The sequence below is a fragment of the Cucumis sativus genome, chromosome 3, assembly GCF_000004075.3.
Source record: "Cucumis sativus cultivar 9930 chromosome 3, Cucumber_9930_V3, whole genome shotgun sequence".
NCBI lineage: Eukaryota > Viridiplantae > Streptophyta > Magnoliopsida > Cucurbitales > Cucurbitaceae > Cucumis > Cucumis sativus.
The window spans coordinates 13946115-13969895 of record NC_026657.2 but is presented as its reverse complement, the minus strand read 5'-3'; the positions used below and the strand labels follow the sequence as shown (position 1 = coordinate 13969895).

At 33.2% G+C, this 23781-nt stretch overlaps 3 protein-coding genes across 3 annotated transcripts; 1 reads left to right on the top strand and 2 right to left on the bottom strand.

Annotated features, from left to right (window-relative positions):
* Window positions 1-3090: 3090 nt before the first annotated feature.
* On the bottom strand, window positions 3091-6494 carry LOC101221917 (reticulon-like protein B11). The gene is made up of 6 exons (XM_004140666.3): window positions 6298-6494; window positions 5865-6045; window positions 5338-5479; window positions 5198-5267; window positions 4897-5105; window positions 3091-3490 (listed from the first exon to the last, which is right to left on the bottom strand). Exons 1-5 carry the CDS (start codon window positions 6356-6358, stop codon window positions 4936-4938), a joined length of 624 nt encoding a protein of 207 aa, XP_004140714.2. The 5' UTR covers window positions 6359-6494; the 3' UTR covers window positions 3091-3490; window positions 4897-4935.
* An 808-nt stretch (window positions 6495-7302) lies between these two features.
* Window positions 7303-10065, bottom strand: LOC101222157 (PRKR-interacting protein 1). Its single transcript, XM_011652934.2, has 2 exons — window positions 9556-10065; window positions 7303-8031 (listed from the first exon to the last, which is right to left on the bottom strand). Exons 1-2 carry the CDS (start codon window positions 9796-9798, stop codon window positions 7756-7758), a joined length of 519 nt encoding a protein of 172 aa, XP_011651236.1. The 5' UTR covers window positions 9799-10065; the 3' UTR covers window positions 7303-7755.
* Window positions 10066-18250: 8185 nt separating this feature from the next.
* LOC101204047 (transcription factor MYB73) lies at window positions 18251-19272 on the top strand. The gene has a single exon (XM_004140761.2). The coding sequence runs from the start codon at window positions 18348-18350 to the stop codon at window positions 19005-19007; it is 660 nt and encodes a 219-aa protein (XP_004140809.1). The 5' UTR covers window positions 18251-18347; the 3' UTR covers window positions 19008-19272.
* Window positions 19273-23781: the final 4509 nt, after the last annotated feature.

Below are 23781 nucleotides of genomic sequence, written 5' to 3'. Positions count from 1 at the left end.
AATAGTGAATGACATATTTAAAACTAGAAAGGTAAAGGTAGTTTGATCTTTAAATTTTGGTTGGTTTGAATTTGTTGTTATTCATAACATGGTTTGAGACCAACTCTCCCACTTGTTGTAGTTTGGATATTCAACTCAATGTAAGCTTAAAATAAAATATATAGGCTTTTCCTCAAAATGATATGGATAGTTCAAATGTTTTCATTCATATAAAATACCAAAATAGTCTACATTTATTTAGAAGGTTAACTTGGAAACAAGAATTAATACTTCTTTCTTCCAATTCATATCCATTTTTAGAAAAATAAAAAAGTCTTATTTTGAGAAATAGATTACTTAAATACCCACCAAATATATCAAAACCCATGTAAAACAAATGTAATATGTTCACAAAGAACTCAAATTAATTATATAAATGTGAATCAATTCAAGTATAACTCAATAGATAGGACATCAAAGTATTACCTTAAAAGTTGATAAATTCAATCATCTTTCTAGAACTCTACAGTAAAAAGTGAAAAAAATCTCAAAAAAGAGATTTTTTAAAAATTGGAAATGGTTTTATGTTCAAACACATAGTTGGCATTAAAGGAAATAATTATCCAAAAGAAATGGAAGAAAAATATGGACCTTGGAAATTAAAGATGATATATATACACATAGGAGGATGGTCCTATGAGCCTAAGGACCACTGCCCACCACCAACCCTTAGATTCCCACATTGCATTCTCAAAGATTCCTATTCTTTTCAATGTATTAAACTAAATTACCAAAATAATAATAACAACAATACAATGTTTGAGCATATATATTAAATCACCAAATTTAAATAAAAACACCTTCCTCAACGTGATCTCAAAACAAAACAATATAATATCCTACTATAAGTATCTCTATGCATTTTATTCATATTATAAGAACTCAAATGTTGGAATTTTTATTTGTTTGTTAAGAATGAGAATGAAAGGGATGGTTGTTGTCATAGATGATGTTTATCACAAATGAATTTAAATTTGTGCATTTTGTTTTTTTTAGAATGTGATACTCTCCTATCATTATTACTCCCTCTATTTCGGTTCTCATATTCAATTTCAATTTATTTGTAAAATTGTAATACTATTCAAAATATTTTCAAATATAAGAACATTTCACTATGAAACAATTTAAATTCATTTTCCCTTATTTCTTTCTTTGTATCATCCAACAATGAGTTAAAATACCAATTGGGTCCACGTACGTAAACTATTCAAATGTCCAAATTTAACTCATATACTTTTAATAAATCTTTAAATTAATGGTAATGATAGAAAAAAAAAGTAAGACTATCCTTCATTTTTCCCACAAAGAACTCTCTTGATCCCAACATTAAGTTTGAAAACATATCCAGATCGTGTCCTTTTTTGTACGGTGTATGATCTAAAACAAAACGAAATCTAAAGTAGAAAGGACCAAATTAAAGTGATATTTTAAGCAGCTTCAAATGGTTTTTGATAGACAAAAGATTATTATGATTTCTTTTTCCCCAATTCCACAAAAAACTAATTCTCATTCACATTGGACAGGATCAAATAAATAGGGCAAAAAAAGTTGAATTGTAGTATTAAGAGAGAATGATTTGAGAAGCTCTGACAAACCAGAAAGGGAAACCTGTTCTTCAGCAACTAATTGGTCTCCCAAAGATATGCATTCATGCATTGTTGTTTGTCTTCTTCACCTTTCATCATCCTTTGAATAAAACATGAATAATGATTCTTCCTTCTACTTAAAGCATTATCTTTCTACATATCACTGTCACTATCAACTACTCTGCAATATAAACAATCACCTTCACATTCACTTCTCTTCATCCAATTTCTTATTCCTTTTACTTTCTTTCAAAACCATTATGAATACCCCAAAGAATTTACTTCCAAAAAAGCAATGTGTTTAGAATGACTTTCTAAGCACTTAAATATGCTTTGATGTTTATAGTTAATAAAGAAGGAAGACTATCCTTGTTATAACTTCTTTTTTTTTTTTAAATAGTTAAAAAAAAACCCCAAAAGCACAGGGCTTGGAACCTTGGGGCTTCACAAAATGCCTTAGTTGCACCTTGTTTTGTGAGCATCAACCTAGGCGCACAACCAAGAGAGCTTTTTAAAACACTGGTCTAGTATGAACCCATTACGTTTTGAGATAAATACTTCAACGCTAATCCTGAGCTTCGGAAACCAGGGGGCTTGTCTAATCTAGGATGGACAAACTTCAAAAGCGTTTTTCTATGATATTTTCGTATTAGATTTATGAGTTGTATGGGTTTGAGATCTATGGGAAGATGTAGCCTTAGGAGTAGGTTTTTAAGTAACTTGTAAGATTGAAACACACCTAAAGCTTCGAACTAAGTAAACTATCATACCATCCCAACATTGATCTCAATTTCTAATTAAATAATCCGAAAGGAAAAGACCAAACACACCCAAAAAGTGTAATAAATTCTGTATCCTTTTGGCCTTTCTTTGCTTCCTTTGGTTTGGCACAAACAATACCATGTGCTTGGTACTAGAAATTTACAGAGAAATATATATAAAATTCAGTGTGTGCCAAAATCATAAGTCATAACTAAGATGCACTTGAGAATTTTATAAAGAACCAATAGTGAATTCGACAGCCTAAATAAATATATAGGAACACTTGCGTCCTTTGCAAAGCCCCATACCACACAAACCAGGGGACAAAAATACATGTGCTTGGGTGCAGAAGTGTCCCAGTAATAATAATTTCTCTATTCCATGCGAACTCATTCATAATCTTTTACTCTCCTCCTAAATGTTTACCATTTTACCTTAAAAGTGAGGCTCAGAAACTTACATTTGCTTTACATGAGATGGAACATTTTCTCTGTCATTACACCTGACAAGAAAAATAACGAATCAGCCTACGCAACATATTGAGATTAAAAAGAGAGAAAAATCACTTGGGACTTCTTCCTTATCATTTCCATGACAATCCTGGATAAAAATTATGTGGCTATAGTTTCCATTGTACATGAGAAGCTAAGTTAGAGTGTTTGCACTGAAGGGTATGCTAGGTTCCGAAGCAAACTGAAGGGTATGCAAAATCTCGTTACCATTACAATCCAGGCACAAATAACAGCCATGGTACAGAAATGACAAAACAAAATTGCCAAAGTTAAAGAAAGGTTCTAATCTATGAAATTTTATTGTCATTTAGTTCAAATAACAAGATAATTGCCAAAAAAAATTACAAACCTAGAGTGGGAAACCAGGGTAACCAAGACACTATTCAATCCAAAATCAAACACTATTGATTTCAGTTTTCACCCCAAAGTTGAAGTCAGAATACATTTCTGTTAAACTATATACCACACAGCTTTCTAAAAGATCTAGAATTCTGAAGTACATCGCTTTTAAAAGCAATCTTAATGCCTCTGATCAAAATCTTCAGATCTACTCATCATCCTTTTGAAAGCCAGCCAATGTGCCTCTGCATACTTCAAAGTAGCAACAAGTAAAACCAACGCAAGTCAGACAAACAGATGAAAATATTTGAAAACCAGAAAAAGGTAAAATAGAAGTTATGGCCAGAAGGAAAAAGAAATTAAAAGAAGCTTAACAAAAGTTCTTCAACTGAGAAGACAGCAACTATGTCTTTTGAAAACAAAAATTATAGTATAACAAGACTCAACTACCCTATAAATAATTATCTATTTGCAAAGTTTCTTACCATACACAAAAACTTTCATCCTACATCCTATGAAGCATTGATTACTTGAACTATATTGGATTGACCATTGTAGTATAGCACATTCTCAAGAATCAGGGCAGCCCATCCAAGAATTGTGTGAACAATATAACATTACCCACATCTTAAATCTTTTACGACAGGATAAGCACTTTTGACAGATTGGTTACTTTGGCCAAGAACATAAAGCTAGAAGTCAACTTCATTGACAAGCATACATAGAAAAAATAATAGTAATAATAATAAAGATGTATATTCATTATAAGAACTAATGAACAACCTAGTAGCCATGGGTAGACACAGCCCTTTCACAATGTTCTACCAAAGAAGAGATTTCTCATTGTAATTACAAAAGGATTTTGCATGGACGATGCACCACCAAGAAGAATCATGCTGCACTAAAAGCCTAAAGGACTTTAAAGAAGAATACTTGTCTACAGATAATCGGCTATTCCTTCCAGATATAGATATTTAAGAAAACACCTTAATGATCAGCGGGTAAGGTAGAATCACTATGATGGGTAGTTTTGCAAGAATGGGCTACAATGAAATCACCATTTAAGGAAATTACCAGTAAGTGGTAAGTGGTAACATTGAGCCATAAGAAGATCAATAACTTCACTAATCTAAGGCAGGGGATGAACAATTAAAACAAATCTATTTATCAAAAAAACAAGGACAAGAGGAGATGAAAGAAACTTGTAACTAATTAATTTCTCTAACTAATCAACTGAAACAAGTGTAAAAGAAAAGATACTAATAACTAATTCATTAGCTGTTATGTTTCTAAAATGTTGAAAACTAAGTGATCAGATTTGGTGAAATCTTATGAGATGTTAACGTATAGAACATTGAAACTTAAGAAGTAATAAACTAATCTCATAAGCTACGAGAAATTATTCATAAACTTCAAGGTCTAACAATCCTTCATCAAGAGAAGTAGGTGGCATTTAGATTACAATAGAAAGAAATAGATTGATGCTCAAATTAAAGGAAAGAAAACACAAGAAAGAAGAAGAGAAAATAGGAGATTTTTTAACAAGCATTAGAATATTAGTACATAATTATCACTATGTCAATCAGAAATAATTTTTATGGTTCGAGTCATGATACAAAAATGGAGTCAAACATTACGAAAAAGATAATCCAGCTCACTTCTTTTGAAGCTACCGATCATAAAACGAGGTACTGTGCCTATTGCATCTTCTTCTCCTTATTTAAGGGCAATGGAATCTTCCTTAAAACATTCTCATCAAGCTTCCTGTATTGCATCTGTGCATATCTATGTGTTACACACAACTTTTCATCGATGTGATCTTGGTATTTGTCATACACTATAGGAGCTGAAAGACTGAGAAGGACCCCTGCAAAAATATTTTGATAAAATGCATAAACTACAACAGCTATGATATTCGAACGGCTGATTACAAATAAACAAAGGCCCCACAAAACTCACCAATATAAACCAGTGTAAGAAAATTGAAGAAACTGCCAATGAATGACACAATCCATAGTGCAAGAGCAACCTGAAATCATGAATAATTAACACAAGTCCCAGCCATCTCACAGACAAAAAGACAAGTGATGATACCTTACCTGAAGAAAGAGCTTAAGGTTTCTGCCTATTGCAATATCGCGTGCTATAGAAAGTGCAAAATTGATACAAAATCGCAGTTCATTGGCAACCATTGAAACAGATTCCTCAGAAATTTCCAGATCAGGAAGCGGAGGTAGAGGTCTGAATCACAAAGGAAGGTAACTATTACTCTACGTCCATTTCATTTCAAATCTTGAGATTGTGAATATTTAATCAGAGCTAACCTAAAACAATAATTCTAAGCCATATTAATTATCACCTCAGAAAATTTTCCAACAAAAAATTTGAAAAACGTTCAACTTTGTATGGACATATTTATTTGAAATCCTATTAATTACCATCTCATTCTGTGAGATATGCTAAGGTTGATACAATGAAATGGGTCTCTAATAATGTATGTTATTTACTTTGATTCATCATCGATAAAAAAAAACATTAACTCCACAAACTTGGACCCAAGAAATGGAGATTATAAAACAAAACTATCTAAAGCACCGAAAGCAGGCAGAAGGAAGAGCCAAAATACCTATTGAGAAGGGAAGCAGATTTGGCCCAGAAAAAAAGAATGATGACAAGAAGCAATAGAACATTGGCAACAAAAGATAAGAAGTTGTAACCGGCTCTTTCAAACAGGTACCACAAAGCAGTTGCAGACGTTAGCATCACAACCCCACCACACCATTTCTTCCATAACAGCACATCAGCCACTAACAACATTTAATAGAAATAAAAACAAAGTGAGCAAATTAAAAAAGAACATAAAGGAGAAGATCGGGGCAGTTTCTTAAAGAAATGAACCCAATGAAACACATAATTCAGATACAGATTGCAATGAAAAATTCATTTTCCGATCATGAAAAGACAAACCGTGATCGAGGAAGGAATACTAAAGCATGAATGTAGTAGCAGTTGGAAAACTGAAAGATCAGGAAACAGAGAAGAAAGGAGAAGGGAAGTACCATGACCACCGCCAAGGGCTTGATGAACAGAAATGCGACGAGAAGAATTAGATCCTACCATGGAAATGTGATTAGGGTTTGAGAGAAAGAGAGAAAGAGAGGGAATTGAAAGCCAGAGAGAGGATGAAGATTGAAGAACTGAGGGGAGCAAACGGAGAATACTAACATCAACAAATTTCAACAAAAATTGAAAACTTTATTTATTTCTTATATTTATTTTCAAATTGGGCTGGGCTTTTAATAAATCTCCAAGCTGTTTTCACTTTCAATTTTCAGGGGTTATTCTATTGAATTAAATAGAGTTAGGGTTATTATGTGTAAGTTGAGACAATATGGATGATGAATGTTAAGCTTCTAATCCCTACGTAAATTACCAGTTGAGTTATGCTCTTTTGTAGTGGTTAAAATTTGCTGGGTCCAACACTTATTATTACGACCGTCCAAAAATTGAATCGACCATACAATCAAGGGAAACATGTTGATTTGATAACCTCCAAAATAATAAAATAAAAAAGTATGATCAAGGGAAACATGTTGATTTGATAACCTCCAAAATAATAAAATAAAAAAATAGACTATCAATTATAGTCGAGTTAAGCTCAAGTTAGCATTACTTAAACACTTCGAAGGCATTTTGGTAGTTTCATAACATTGGTATTGGTGGTCATGATAATACTGTGAGTTATAATAATCTATATATAACAAATAAGTATTTGAAATAGTAATTCTACATGTTTGGGTCGTATTACTATTTTAAATTCCAACTCCCTGCCACTAACACCTTCGATTATTAATAATCTAATCATCTGTCAATCACAGGAACAACCACATTCACTTAACAAACACTTGTGATTCAAACAGATAGTCAAAGTATCCCTGCATCATCAATCTGCTTCATTCAATATTAGTTGTAATGTCAGGACCAAATTTTCAGCCCTCATTCAATTCTAATGATCAAAGCATGCCTCAGTTTTGTATCTAATAACCTATATCAGTTTCTAGAAGTGTCGGCCAAAGTATTGAATCACATTTCTTGAACTTTGCATCTCTGCTCATCTCAGAATTACATCCCTTCCGTTCATAAAATCATAAGCAACAAGTTCATAAGCAACGAGTATCCCTCAGACTAAACTAAAATTCTATCGATCTGTTCAACATGTAATGTAATAGATATTCTGCGTACACGTTGGTTGTCATGTAATTTAAAGAGAGAGTGTGTGGTGTCCTGTGAGAAGATAGCAGAATTATATTCAAATGATCCAATTCTTCCAACCTCACCTTCAAGAAAATCACAAAAGCTAACAGATCCTCGTACTACAACGGCTCATAAGGAATTGCAAACCAGCAAAATGTCAGGTACGCAAACTCGTGGTTGTCACCTGGTTCGATGCTCATCTGGAAAGGCTTGGGGAGAAAAGTTCGAACTTTAAACTTTGATTCCAGGTGGGAAAGATCCAGTCATGTTGCTTCATCCTCACCCTTATCCGTATCCCCTTCATCATCAGAGGACTCATCTTTCTGATTCTCATCTTCACCCGAATTCAATTTGCTCCTCTTTTCTTTTCTTCTTTGCTTCTTCTTTTGGCGTTTTAAGCGCTTCTTTGATGTACGCTCCTCAGCAGCTTTCATTCTCTCTTCCCTTCTCATATTGAATTCGGCTATTTCTTTCTTTTTCTGATAATCAACGTCCATTCTAGCAAGTCTGTCTTGCTCTTTTCGCCTCATTTGCCTATACTGCCATTTGAAAATTTGATGGAACAAGCAAACATTACTACATAATCCAAGGATAGAGACATATTACCATAAACTCACGAATAGCTGCTCTTTATTAAGGAGAGAGGAATAAAAATAGATTAAAGGAAGCAAAAAGATCTAATGCATGCTAAAGTAAAAATTGTAGACTTAACCACACAAGTGGAGACTTCCTTTCCTAAACACCAGTAACATTGAATCAGGTTGAAAAGGATCGATCCACACCAGACTGAAGAGCATTTTTATTTCAAATAGTATTTTCATAAACCTGTCGGCCGTCCTGTCACTTCTATTAAATTACATTAGCCGTTCTTAGATGACATGGGAAAATCAACAAAAGCAAGGAACATATTTACTTTGGCCAAAATTTCAAGAGTATTGTTGATAACAGTCTCCATACTACTGTTACACCATGGTCAATTGATGCACTCTACCACAAAAACCTGAGTGATAATAGTCATAGTAACTTGATTTTGGTAGGAGATAACCATAGCTATATCATATGAAAATATGGGTGCATGGAACACAACATTACTCCAACTCATTTCTACCTCACACTGTGAGAGGATAAGATTACTTCATTATGTCACCAGAAAATTTTATCAAATGTATCATCTTTCACTCGAAAGTTTACAAAATAATTAAAATGAAACAATGGGCATCCCATTTTAAGATAAATCCACAATTCTAGATCCATTCAAATTTATTGGTGGATATTTTCCTTGTTTTCTAACATGCCAGGCATCTAATAAAATCTTGTCTCTCTCTTCAACTACCAAACCATTCTGAACATAAACTAGATGCCCCAGTTTTCCTATTACCTACGAACATAAAACAATTAATTGGTAATCCAACTACATCCTACTTGTATTCCTACCATGTAGGTTGTCTTTTTTGTCATGTATTCATCTAATTTCTACCTTTTTCAACAATGCTTTTGCAATGGTTACAACAACCCTAGGGCCTTAGCTTCGCTCTTTCAATTTGTACACCATGATCTTCTTTACAAATGTCACAACCTACTTGAACAAGGTCAATCCTACAGGTTCCACAACTGAGTCCTTGAGTTCTAAGCCATTTCTTTGCAGATGTCCATAGATTCAAATAACTGCTCCATGACCTAATAACCGAATCTAGGAATTTTCAAGATTCCAGTTCCCATCAAAATAAGAAACATCAACCTTCATTCAACTCCCCTGTCGTTCACACCCTGCCTATTTCCGCCCGATAAAAAGTTCTTCCACTCATCAACCTTTGCTCCCTCAATAACTCGAATGATAAAAAAATGTCAGGAAACAAGTTTGTTAGCACATCCCAAGGCTTAACATACATTTCATACTCCGTCAATAACCACTTCAAGTAATGCAATTACAAATTTTCCATCAATGCATTAAACATTCATCGTAAAAATATCCCACAAAGTAATACGAAAACAAAAGTCATCAACAAGAATCAATCCCAGATGAAAATCTACGCAATATAAAACAAGATAATCCACTGGAGTACCTGGTGAAAATCACCGGAACCAGAACCAGCAGAGCTGCCAGACGTGTTGCTGACACGAACAGGAACATTATCTATGATTCTCCGTAGCTTGACCTCCAAATCCTCATCCTCCTCCTTCACCGGCGGCGTATATTCGACAAGCGCGTTAGACTCAGCCGTGGCCAACTGCGTGTCAGGTTTGGGTTTGGGAGGCATCGGAATCACCAGCCGACGTTCCCCGTCCTTAAGCTTGCCGGTTGACATGGTATTCCAGAAACCCTAAAGCCCTAATTGTAAAAATTTCCTCAATAAACTCCAAGAAGGTCTAATGGTAACTGAAGCAGCTATGTTTTCTCCCACCTTCAAGTGAATCGAGGATTCTTTGACTTCATTTCTGTCGACCGTCGAAGAGCAGTGAGTTTATGCCTCGCCGACGCCGTAGGAATTCAAAGTTATGCCTTTTGACATTTCCGAGTATTTGTTGGTTTATTTTGGAGTTTTGGACCCATCGTGGTTGAATCATCTGTTTTTTACTCGCTAAAGCTTTAAAAAAATAAGGGAAAACTCTAAAAAAAAAACAGGGGTGTTTCATTAATAGCAATTTTCTTAAGAACGCCAAGGAAGGTTCCATCTTACGCTAAGTTTGCTCGTCACTTTCAAATTTTGACCGACTGACTTGTTCATTGAGTTTGAACAAGTGCCGCACAATCGTTCGTCCCAAGTTTGAAAAGCTACGACTATGACAAGTGGTATTATAGCCAAATTGGATAATTGACAGTTGAGACAGAAAGATGTCGACTACGAAATAGACGGTTAAGACTCATAATGAATGATTGGTAGGAATCGAATAGCAGATGCTCTACCTGGTAGAAAGCATGATTCCATCCGTTCCTTAGAAACCCAACTTAATGAAATTTCCAAGAAAGTCGTTGCTATTGATGCGGTGTCCAGTTGTCTTGACGAATTACCCATACAAAAATTGTTGACTAAATTTGACACTCTAGAGTCACTAATTGTAAGAACAGAAAACGTCACCTACGAGTGTGGGGACAGTTCATCGAGCTCTGCTACCCATATGGAAGAGCGAGTTATTATGCGAGCAGTCCCAAATCAAGCTCTGGTTGGAGAAGCAATTCTACTTGGTAGAATAAAAATTCCTAAACTCAAGCTCTTCTATGGAGCAAGAGATGCAAAGGCGTTAGAAAATTTCATCTATGATATCGAGCAATACTTCAAGGCCACAAATACCATTATAGAAGAAGCCAAAGTGACATTGGCGACCATGCATCGATTTTAAGATGCGAAGTTATGGTGGAGGTCCTGGTATGTTGATATTCAAGAAGGACGTTACACGATAAACACCTGGAACAACTTAAAGAAAGGACTTTGCTCGTAGTTTTTTCTCGAAAATGTCAAAATTTTGGCTCAACAAAAACTACGTGAATTAAAACACACTGGCACCATTCAAGAGTATGTAAAACAATTTGTGGAGCTAATGTTAGACATATGTGACATGTCGAAAAAGGACAAAATCTTCTGTTTTGTTGAAGGGCTGAAGTCGTGGACAAAAACTAAGTTATATGAGCAAGAGTGTTCAAGACCTCACATTAGCCTATGCAACAGCTGATCGTTTGTTCGACATGTCTAGTGACTCTCAAGATACGAGACATCACCGAAGTTCTTCACCTGAAGAAATTAGAAATAGTCGATCGAATTCTCTCAAAGTTGTCAGTGAAAACAGATGTCCTAGTGGAGACCGCAAGTCTTCCCAACCTAGCAAGAGGAACAACTGACGAGGACACAATGATCCAAACACACCAAATTGTCCTCTCAGTAGCTACATATGTAAGGGGCCACATCGAACTAAGGAATGTCCAAATGAATCGACCTTCTATATGCCTTTCAGGCCTCTTTAACCTCAGACTCAGATGACAAGTTGAGTCAATAAAAAAGGGAAGTTGGTCAAGCGAAGGAAGTTGAGAATCCAAGAGTGGAGGCCATGAGATTGTTGTCATCTCTTCAGAAGAAAGTGGGAGAGACAAGTAAACGTGTGAAAGGGGGTCTAATATATGTTGACACCTGAGTCAACCAAAAGCAAGCAAAGAACACTATGGTTGGCTCTGGTGCAACTCACAATTTCATAACGGTGGCAGAAGTCAAACGACCGAACCTTCATTGAAAGAAGGATACAAAAAAATGAAGGACGTGATTCTACAGCTTTACCAGTTACCAGACTAGTGAAATAAACGGTGATACAGTTGGGAGGATGGAGAGGCCCCGTAAACTTCGTGGATGTAGGTATGGATGACTTTGATGTAGTACTTAGAATGGAATTCCTCCTTGAACATCAGGTGATCCTAACGCCTTCAGCCAAATGTCTAGTGATCATTAGATCTATCTCCATCGTTGTTCAGACAGACCTTCACCACCCTAATGGATTGAGAATGATCTCGGCCATGAAACTGAAGGAAGGTCTCGCTCGAGATGAAACAACATTCAGGGTCACCCCGTTTGAGTTTTTAGATAGTCCGGGGGAGACAGTTCGCAAAGACATAAGATGTGTTGTAGATAAGTATTGTGATGGGATGTTGATAGTTTGCCCGAGTCAAAATTGCCTACAAAGAATGCTTGTCGTATGGCGCCACCAGAGTTAATTGAACTTCGAAGACAGTCGCAGGGATTGTTGAGTGCAAGATTCATTAGACCTGCAAAAGCTCTGTACAAATCCAAGTCTTTTTACAGAAAGAAGAGAATGGAAATTTACGGTTGTGTTTCGACAACCATGTCTTAAAGAAAGCCCTGAGGGAAGGGCCAGCTCTTGGGTTCGTGGATGTGACCCGACCTATTGAAGTTCATACTGGTGCGTCTGATTATGCGTTGGATGGTGTTCTCGTACAAAACGAACACCCCACCGCGTCTGTGCGTCAGAAACTGAGCGTACCGCAAAAAAGAGTTATACGATGTTTGAAGAAGAAACGTTTGGCACGATACACTGTTTGAGGGATTAGAGACTTATTCATAGGGATCTACTTATGTTAGAGAGACGAATAATATTGTTATCGACCACTTCAATACTCAGTCGAAACTGACTTCGAGTCATGCAAGGTGGCAGAAAGACCTGCCTGAATTTGATTTTGGGTCATAGGAAAGGAGAGAGTAACTGGGCAGCTAATGCCCTTAGTTAGAAAAATGATCATGTGATTTCGTGCATGTTGGCTTGTATACAAGCATGTCAAATTGATGGCCCAATGCGGAACGCGTCGAAAGAATCCTTGCAAAAAAACTCAGCCGCTCAAGATGGTGTGAGTTTGGCTAAGGTCGGTAAGATAGAATAAACAAATGGAATTCAATTGTTGAAGGTAACCTGATTTTGTGTTAATGTTATGATGAGTTTGTCAACTGGTAGAAGCTCGTTCGAGATTGTTTGTGGCAGGCAACATGTACTTTCGCACCTTGTTGATTCCCCCTATGCTGAGAAGAGTCCTTAGGCTCGCAACATTACCAAGAGGTGGAAGCCTCGAAGAGACTGAAAAATTAGATAGATAAGAAGTGTTGCCCTCTAAACTTTTGTGTGGGAGATCAGGTCCTTGTTAAACTGCGACCTCAACAAACTCGATTTTGAAGATACAAAAACCACCACCTTGTGAAAAGATACGAGGGACTAGCAGAAGTGGAAGAAGTCCTTACTAAGAGAGTGGGAAAGGTAGAAAACCCACAAGGAGGATACACGAATTCATAGCGAAGTGGAAGAACCTCCCCATGGAAGAAACAAGTTGAGGACGTACTAAAGACCTTGAAGCGTGAAAGCAAAAGATCAAATAATTCAAGCTTTGCCAATCGACAAGGACATCAACTATTTAAGTAGGGGAGAATTGTCACGGTCATACTTGTTTAGGGTGTTATTTTCCTATGGTCGTATGCCCAAATACCCCGATTTATCTTATCTTTATGTCTTATGTTTAGTTTAGCTAGTTGCTTTCCTTTTTCTATAATAAATCTATAGTGTGACATTTTGGCTTTTTTATATGCAAACCTACCATAGGTGAAAAAGTCGAAAATGTACTATAAGGGAGGCATAGTATTTGAATCCCTGCCCAAGCATTGTCGCACTCTTTGCAATTAAATATTTTCCCTTGCAACTGACAGTTTTCATTGCATATTGTTACGTCGATTTCAATAAATTTCTTTCTTTCTCGCATTTTATGAACAATTTTCTCAAAAACGCGAAGAAAGATTCCATCGTACGCTAAGTTTGAAAGACAATATTGATGAACAACTAGTATTTTTCTTAGAAGGGTATAAAGTAAAATTTTCAATGAAAGAATTTAGCATGATCACAAGGCTTTCTTGTACCCCATTTCCAAAATCGTTAGAATTGTCAAACGAGGCACAAAAACCATGATTGTTAAGGGATGGAATATTCAAAAATACCAATTCAATCAAGAGAAATGGAATTGAAGGTTATCTTACAATACCTTCACAAGATGATAAGGTAATTGTGAAATTAGCAGAGTTATACATCTTAGGGTGTTTCATTAATAGCAAACAAATGCATATTATCCTAGATTGGAAAGATGTCTAAATGATTGAAGATGATGAGAAATTGCATAGTTTTCCTTGGGGTAGACTAGCATTTAATTTGACCCTAGAGTTTGTTAAAAGAGTTGCACAATCTAAAGGTCCACAAGACACATTACAAGGTTTCCCACAAAGACTTGTTGATTTGGGCATACAAAATCATACCTAAACTCTCGAACCATGGTGTTGGAGTAGTAACAAAGATTAGCAAAAACTACCCTAGGATGCTTCCAGGTAAACCTACCAAGAAGCTTGATTGGAACTTCCTACAAGATAGGATCTTCAAAGCTAGTGAAGCAAGTTTACGCGATAACTACTTTATTGTTTCCTATATATACTATTTTTGCATTTTGGTATCACTAACTTATTGAATTGTACATATTTTATGTAGTTTTCAGTTGTACCTTTAAACCCATCGACCTTCTTATTGCATTCCAAATATTTTCAATATTTTGTGAATGAACCAATATGGATGCAATAGAGGAAAGATGGGCCTATAAAAGGTCAATAAACTTAAATGATGATAAAGATAGCTTTCATGAAGAATAAGGGGTTAACTTGAAAAAAGAAGATTCTCTCATGTTGGAGGTGAGAAAAGTGAAGGATGATTTGGCTTCCTTTAAGAATGAAGTGATGAGAATGCTTACATCAATATCATGAACATTATAAATGAAATTAGCTTTCTGAAGAAGAAAAACATGATGGATAAGAACAAGTAATTTTAGCAATTAGCATTTGTTTTAAATATATGTGATTACTATATGATGTCCATCTAATTACTTTTTTCAACTTCTTGATCAAGAAGAAAAGGATGAAGGAAATGAACACAATGGATGTTCACTTGATGAAGTACATAAGTTAATTGTAGTAACTGAATTCTATTTTTAATCTAGATGATTACCATGTCATGTCTATCTGATTGACATTTGATTTCTTGTCTTAGGTCACTAAGCAAGAACAAAACCAAAACCAAATTGAAGAAACAAATCAAGAAAATGATGATGGATAGAGAGTGATGATGTACTTCAAGTAGACAAGGTAATTTTAATTGAGGTGATTACCATCTGATGTCCATCTTATTTCTATTTGATTACATTTGATGGAAATATTTGTAATTAATATTATTTCCAAGTTAGCAATTTTTTATTCTAATCTCCTTGATTTGTATATAATAGATTGTGGAAAAACTTCAACGAAAAGGAAATAAAGAAGTTATACTAGTAAGTACCTAGTAATATACACAAATTGTTTTAAAATATTTTCACTAAATAATGATTGTTTTGTATGTTTTGTAAACAAAATGAAGAAAGCAGAGAAGAAAGAGAAAGAAGAACAAAGAAAATAAATGATAAAGGAAAACAAAAGGTAACAAAATTGTATATTTTGATAAGGTGTAAAATTAATTTACTTGAACCAATAAACTTGTTTTAGGTCTATGAACAAGAAGAAGGAAAAGATAAAAGAGGTTGACGGAAAAGTTTAGCAAAACGTTGAAGGATGTATCGTTGATCAAATACTTGAAATTGATAAGTAGGTAATGTCTTGCCCGCTTACCTACTTCCTTGTCGCTTTCCTCTTCCTCTTCCTCTTCCTGACTCACCTTTGGACTTGTCTTCTTTTCTTCAAACTCTTTCCTTTTCTTCGGCCAAACATCTCTAAGCTCACATGGTTGTCTCGACCAACTTAGAAAATCTGACCAATTCGTGCTCGTCGTCACTGGAGCCCAAATTGTTGTCCTTAATCCCTCTTCAAAACGCTTCACATATCTTGTTCGCCCCCTACGAAGACTATCACATACTTTGTGAGTATGGTGAATTTATTCCCATACTCTGTGATAGTTGTATCACCATGTTCCAAACTTATGAATCATTTCCTCTTTTCATCTACAAACGAACGAGGATAAACTTCTCACAAAATCCTTTTCTAAATCATTAACAAAATTTATTCATTCTTCTCTTGTCGCTTACTGGATCCACTGGTCCTCAGTGTTACCATTCTTGCTTTCCTATCCCCTCTTTCTCTTCTCGCTCCTGACGATTTGAGTGGGTTTCTGAGTCTATTGTGGCTTGGTAGTAGTTTGTGATCTAGCTCGTCCTCTTTCCATGCTTGGCATGATTGGCTACTTCCCCCAAGTCAACTTGGATTTTAACTCAACCTCTCCACCAAAAACACCTTGTGCAACGTATATCACACCTTGTGATAACGTTGAATGGTTAGTAAGCGAAACAACTTCTCAACAAATACTTAAAGGCAAGGCTTAATGCTAGGCTTTCTTAACACATCGTAGCGAAATACAAAACTTTAACTCTCATTGGCTTAGCCTTATCGTCTAGCCTTTAATACTTAGCTTAATAAGTCCTTTCAACTACTTATGCGACCGACACAAAGTCATATGACAGGACGAGTACAACTTTTTTTTCTTTATTAACCCAACACTTTACAATAAGTACAAATAGAGCTTGGACTTTTCCTTACAAAAAATCTTAAACATAAACTTTAGGTCTCCCTTTACCTAGCACAACTTTCCCAACTTGACGCTTGATTTGTTTGCCTCATTGTGTAGCAATGTGACTTGTTCTCTCTGTGCCACCTACGCAGCTCTTCGCGTCAAGGTCTTTAGAAATCCAAGACCTCTCTCTTCAACCCCTTTCCATTGGATCATCAACATCCCAACTCAAGGATAGTTACTGGTAACCCTTTTCTCTTTGTTCCACCAAACAATGCTACTTGTGACAGGTACCTAGAGGTGTAAAGGCTTACCTTAGTCATTTGCCTCGATCACCTAACCACCTCTCTTAGCGGTTCGCGTTTGAGGTTACTTTTTTTCCTGACTTAGCTACATGGCTCTTTGGTTCCCCAGGTTACTCTTTTCCTGACTTAGCTACATGGCTCTTTGGTTCCCCAGGTATGGCATCACCATTCCAGGTATTGCATTTACCTACCTTCTGATCAGCTGAGCCATTTGCGTTAAGGAGCTATTCACTTACCAATTGGCTCCTCAGGCATAATAGAAACTTCCATAGCTAACACATCATGTAAGACTACAAAAACACTTTGTTTTCCCTCCATGTAGATTGACTAACACATCATCCGGATTAAAATATTTAAGGTGTGTTTGGGAAAAAAGTTGGATTATAAAGGGTTGGGTTACGTAACTCAACCCATGTTTGGAGGAAGGGTTATCATAACCCTAGTTTTACCCCTAACCTCTCCCCTTAATCCTTTCTCAACTCTTCCTCAACCACTTCTCATTTATTTAATCTTTTTTTTTTCATTTATAATTTCTATACTTATGAGTTTTGTTAATTTAATCTTTTTATTTTAAAAACACTTGTTTTTAAGTTAAGAATTTGGTACAATTACATTATTAAAATTTTAATTTCTTCATTTACTCTTGAATTAGATAATTTACTGTAAATTACACAATTAAAATTTTAATTTAATTACCTTCAATCAACTCTACGTTAGAATTCATATTAATATATTTGTGAAATTAAAATTTTGATATCAAACTCAACCTTGTTGTAGTTTGTTAATTAGCTTAAATATATAAGTAATGTCAATTCAATCAATTAAAAAAGAAACACTTAATTCTCTAAATAGATCCACCTCTGTATATATATATTTATGAAATTGATTATTTAAAAGAAAATTTTATATGTATGTGAAAAAATATATACGTATTAAAAAACACACAAAGATATAAATAATTGAAAATATTTGATATGGAGAAGAAACTTGAAAGGCAAGTCCATATCTTGGAGAGAGCGATTTGATTTATAAACCAAATAAAATAAAAAGAAAGAAAGAAAATAAAATTGTGTTAGAACACGTAATTAATGCAGTCCAGGTTGGCATCCATCAGTGCTTATCCTTTTAAAAAAAAATGGCGATAGAAATAGGATGATTGTCGCCGAGACATTCTCCCTCCTCTCTTTCCTTAAACCAACAATCAATTTTCAGTTTGGATCTCCCAAGATCCACGTCTCTTACGTGGCAGCCACGTGGTTACTTATCCAGCCGTACACAACCAAACCTGTAACTGCCCACTACCGGTTCATATTATTCCTCTTAACGAAGTCGGTTAACCGGTTCTATCAGTTACCCTAAACCCTTAGCTTTATAAACCTAACCCTTTCTTCTTCAACCGCCCGCCTCTCCCCTCCCCTCCCCTCCCCTCCTCGCTCTCTCTCTTTTTCCTTATATAATTGATTTCACTATCCAATCACCCATATATGCCGTCTGTACACCCCGACATCGATCGGGTGAAAGGTCCGTGGAGTCCGGAAGAGGACCTCTTACTTCGAATGCTAGTCCAGGATCAAGGCGCTCGGAACTGGTCTCTTATCAGTCAATCCATTCACGGCCGCTCCGGAAAATCCTGCCGTTTACGCTGGTTTAATCAGCTATGTCCTGGGCTGGACCGTCGTCCTTTCACGCCAGAAGAGGACGCATTCATCGTGGATGCACATCGTATTTACGGAAACAAATGGGCGACCATCGCCAGGCTTTTGAATGGACGAACCGACAATGCGATTAAGAATCACTGGAATTCGACATTGAAACGGAAGTATGGTTCGAATAGGGAGAAGAAAACTGATCATTGTGGGATCAGTCAAGGTTCCACGATTTCTGTTTGGAATCAGTGTTTGAGTCAGAGATCGGAGTCGAGCGATTGGGATGAGATAATAGAACCACCGTCGACTACATTAACTCTGTGTCTTCCCGGTAGTGATGAGTTACCGCATAAGAGTATTTCATCTTTGCCGGTGGAGGATATGGTAGAGGAAAGGAAGGGAGGGAAACTGGATTGGTTTGGTGAGGAATTTATGTGTGTGATGCAGAAGATGATTAAAGAAGAGGTGAGGAATTACATGGCTGAATATGAAAAATAAAGGTAAAGAATGAGTTTTTGTTGGTATTTGTTTCTGTGTCTTTTTTGAGCTGCCATTTGTTTATACACATTCCATTATTCCTTCTTATCACAGCCCTTCATTGTATTTAGCATTTAGGAATGATTTTAAATATATAGTTTTTTTTTTTTTTTTTTTTCATTTTTCATTGAAATATTTTGACCATATTTTGCTTTTATTGCCATTTTAGGATTTTCATATTTTATCGGATTCATATATGAAAAATAGGAATAATAATTTCCCATTATTTGCTTACTTAGCTTTCATTATTCTTATACGACTTTTTTCATGTACAATTTTTCTCATTCAACAATTTGTAAATTTCCCTAAAATAAATTGCAAAATATGAGGAATGGTATGTAATTTCAACTTCACTTTAATATTTTGGCCGGGCCATTCTAGTCCCACGATAGTCTGTCATTGATGATTGAATGAGACTATTCCAACTTTTTTTTATATAAAATATATATTATACATCGTTTACACAATTTTTTATAAATTAATTTTATTATATAATTTTGATTTTGATATTGGTTCAATAAATTTACAATAATTCAAGAATAATTTAAAGTTAGATCTTTTTGCATTAATTTATTTCATGCATATATATATTTTTTCAGTGAAATATAAAATTTTACTTCAAATAAATTTATTTCTTATTTACAACTTTTAATATTCTTAAAAGAGAATGAAAATGAAAACAATTAAATATTTTTCAAAATACATATTCTTATTTTCTTTTCAACTTTTTAATAATTATTATTTATTAAATTATTTCTTTGTTTAAAATTAGGTTTTTCCAAGATTTGGTTTATTTTGTCTTATTTTTTTAAGTTAAAATGTAGGGCTTAGTTAAATATATTGGTAATCTAGAAAACAATGTAAATATATATTGCATTTATCATGTTTTATATCTACTCTAATAATATTAATTTTTCAAGATATAAATTTAAAATTAATTGCATTTATCATGTTTTATTTCTAGCTTAATAACATTAATTTTTTAACAAATAAATTTCAAATTAAAATACCAGTTTATTTCAATTTGGATATACTATCTTACTTTCACATTTTTTAAAATGATAAAATTCTATTAAGTTTTATTTCAAAACTTAGTAAATTCTTAAACAATAGTAAAATAAATTATAATTTTAGCCCGATATTTATTTTTAAATTAAATATATATTATTCTATTTTTTAATTTAATTATATTAAAATAATTAAGAATAATAAATTTTAAGGGAAAGTGTAAAAATTAATTTTTTAAAATATTCTTTTTTAAATATTATATTCTTTAAAAAAATCCTAACTTTAAACTATTATTTTTTTTAAAAAAAAGATAAATTTAAACTAATAGAGAATTTAAAATCAATACCTCTTATCTACACCTAAACTAGGTGTCAGCTCAGTTAGCTTCTACAATTTTAAAATCCTTAAATTTCAAACTTTCAATTTTGAAAATATTATAATTAATTTAATTCTGATAAAGTCACTTATTTTAATATAATTATAATTACAACCGCTTAACTTTTAAAAAAATTATATTATGTTATTGATTAATATAAAGTAATAATGGAAAAAATAGTAAATTTTTAAGAATATTATTAATTAATATCGTGTTTTCTAAGCCTGTTAACAAGGGTTTGAATTTTGAGCTTCGTGAAAAATAGTTTTTTTATGAACAATGTCCATCAAGATATCATTTTTTTATGGGTCTTGCCCATAATCTTATCATAAACCCAAAATTATAAATTTTGGGCTTTAACGATGAAGGCTTAAAATGTTATATGGTATTATATAATGGACCTTTTTCTTTCCTATATTTTTCATAAATGTCCAAATTACATATATACATATTTGTATTATTAATTTGAATTTTAAAACAAAAATATATAAAATAGAAGGTGAACCGACAAGGAAAGAAATTAGGGACGTGGGTTACGACTTAGGAAATTAAATAGAAAATGGTAAAAGCTTCCTTCTTCACAAATAGTATATACGTTGAATATTGATTTCATTTTCTTCACAAAAGACGCTGAATAGTATATATGTAACAAATCGGAGAGAAGAACATCGGAGACCAACTTGTATAGTGATCTTTCGAAAACAAATTGGCAAAAGTTTAAGGTTAGCAAGAATTTATATATTTCGCATTTGAAAAACATTATGGTATATTGAATATATTGAAGAAAACATAATTTATGTATTATTGAATATATGAAGTAGTATATATATATATAAAATCACAGAAGATATATGTATTATGCAATAGTATATATATGTAAGAATTCAAAAAAAATACTGGGATATATGTATTATGCAATAGTATATATATGTAAGAATTCAAAAAAAATACTGGGATACATAATCCATGTTAAATGCAGTAAGAAAAAAGTACAGAATATGAAAAAAATATTTATATATATATTATTGAATATATATAATAGTATATATGTAACAAATCATAAAACATAAATGAATTATTCAGTAGCATATATGTAAGAAATAAAAAAAAATTGAATGGATATATAATCTTTGTATACATTGGAATATATACGCAGTAAGAAAAAATCAAATAACATAAATTTATTATTCAATGGTATACTATAGTATATACGAATGACAAGGCATTCAATAAAAATTATATGTTGAACATGACAGAAAAATGAACTGAACAATAAAAAATTAAATAAAATAGGAGAAACATGACCGAAATATATGCTACGAAATGGAAGAAGAAAGAACAATTTTTTTAAGAAAAAAAATATATACTATGAAACATAAGAAGAAAGAATATACGAAACGAAAAATGAAAAGAAAAAAAAGGACTAATAGTATATATTTTAGCAAATTGAAAGGGAAGAAGAAAGCAATTTTTTGAAATACAAATTTAGAGAAGAAAGTCGGTGTTGATCGGAATTGATGATCGCGAGAAAAAAACTTTTGGTTTAGGCATGAAATTGAAAATAATCATTTTGTAGGATAATTAAAAATATTATTACCATATAAAATAATAATTTATACATATTTATATTATTGCAAAGTGATAAATATTCCATTAATAAATACAAATATATATGTATTAATAATTAAGTAAGTTAGAATGAGTATTTTAAAAAATATAGTGTTTTTTGAAATTAGTGTAAAAAATAGGATAGTAAATGAAAAAATAACAAAAGTAGGGTGAATTTTAAAATGAAAAGAAGTCATGTATCTAGTACACGACTTCTTTAAATCCACGTCAATCAATTTTTACCACGTGGAAGAAGTCGTGTACTTGGTACACGACTTCTTCAATAAAAAAGGAAGTTCAAATATGTAATTTACTAGGTCTTTTTCTTTTCTCTATGAAAGGATGTATGGGCAATCTAAGAGAGAGGTGGTAAAGCTGCATGTATGAGGTTATTTAAAGATTGGAAGGAGAGAGGAATTTGATTTTGGAATGAAAAATGTGGAAATTCAGAAAATGGAGAGAAGGGGAAGGAGGAGAGATTATTCGTTTTTTTTTTTTATAATTAATGATCATCATATTACCGAAAAATATCATAAAAAGATTTGGCTTTTCTTTTTTTCTTTGAGGGTTTATTTCTTGTTAATTCATAATAACAAACTTGATTAGGAACGTCGGTATGACCAATTAAGTGAATTTGTTTGATTAATATAATTACTTCACATATTTTTCCAATGCTTCACATATTTGTTTGGGACGTTTATGTAAAATTAACGAAAGTTGAACCTTTACGGTATTTGAAAATTTTTAAAATTTGAATGCTTTTTTCATAAAACACTAATATATCCATTAATTTTACTAACCAAATATTTAATGGTGCTAGAAGCATGTTGATGTCACACCTTCTACTCTGCTTTTTGAATTTTATATATTAAAGATTTTAATTAATATGTTTCTTGGAAGAATCTTAATATAATTCTTGATATTATTTTATTTACTATCACAATTTTATTAATCTAAATCTTATTTTATAGTTCAACTCTTGATTTTAAAGATGGTACTATTATAGTCTTATTTATAAAATATTAACTCTTGTGAATTTTATACTTAGTTCTCTAATTTTACTCAAATGTAGCATTGTTGTATATATATATATATAAAACCCTTCGAAGTTGTAAGTTCCATGATTTCGGGGATGTTGTACATTATATGTTTAATATTGTAACTTGAATTAAAGGTGCGTATTTATTTTTGTCAATTAAATTTTACTCTTTGTTTGTTGCTTTTAGTATGTGAGGTTCAATGATTGTGTGTTGTTTACTTTTAAGTTGACTTTTAGGACGACAAAAATTTCATTCACATAACAAATTTGGGATTTGCCTCACCACAAACATGCTTTTACTTTAAATGGTTTTAAGGTCATAGCGATGGTTTTAGGTGATTTTGAGAGTTTATATCTTATAGACCTTTTGTAAGAAGCTATGTGCTTTTCATAGTTAATGACAATTACACACTTCTTGATTGCTTAGAGAGTTAAAAGTACCACTTAGGCTTTTTAGGAACTAGTTCCTATGGGCTCTTTTCTAGTCAAAATTAAAACTTATGAACTTTTAAAAATCATCTCGAGAGTCGAAGTATGACTTAGGAAATTTATATGAATTTTTCAAAACATTTTTGTGGTTTAATTCGATTTTGAGATTTTATTATATTATAATATTGTGAAATGTTTGTGAGTGTTGAATGCCTTCTTGTGGACTTCAAGAAAAAGAGATCTAAATAGTAAAAGAGAAAAAAAAGAAAAAGAGA

Bases quoted from the DNA above. Each gene is read 5' to 3' on its own strand.
- LOC101221917 (XM_004140666.3), bottom strand. From the start codon at position 6,358: ATGGTAGGATCTAATTCTTCTCGTCGCATTTCTGTTCATCAAGCCCTT. The intron at 6,046-6,297 runs GTACTTCCCTTC...AAATGTTGTTAG, and splicing joins AGCCCTTGGCGGTGGTCATG to TGGCTGATGTGCTGTTATGG. The intron at 5,106-5,197 runs GTGAGTTTTGTG...ATATTTTTGCAG, and splicing joins TCTTACACTGGTTTATATTG to GGGTCCTTCTCAGTCTTTCA.
- LOC101222157 (XM_011652934.2), bottom strand. From the start codon at position 9,798: ATGTCAACCGGCAAGCTTAAGGACGGGGAACGTCGGCTGGTGATTCCG. The intron at 8,032-9,555 runs GTACTCCAGTGG...TTCAAATGGCAG, and splicing joins GTTCCGGTGATTTTCACCAG to TATAGGCAAATGAGGCGAAA.
- LOC101204047 (XM_004140761.2), top strand. From the start codon at position 18,348: ATGCCGTCTGTACACCCCGACATCGATCGGGTGAAAGGTCCGTGGAGT.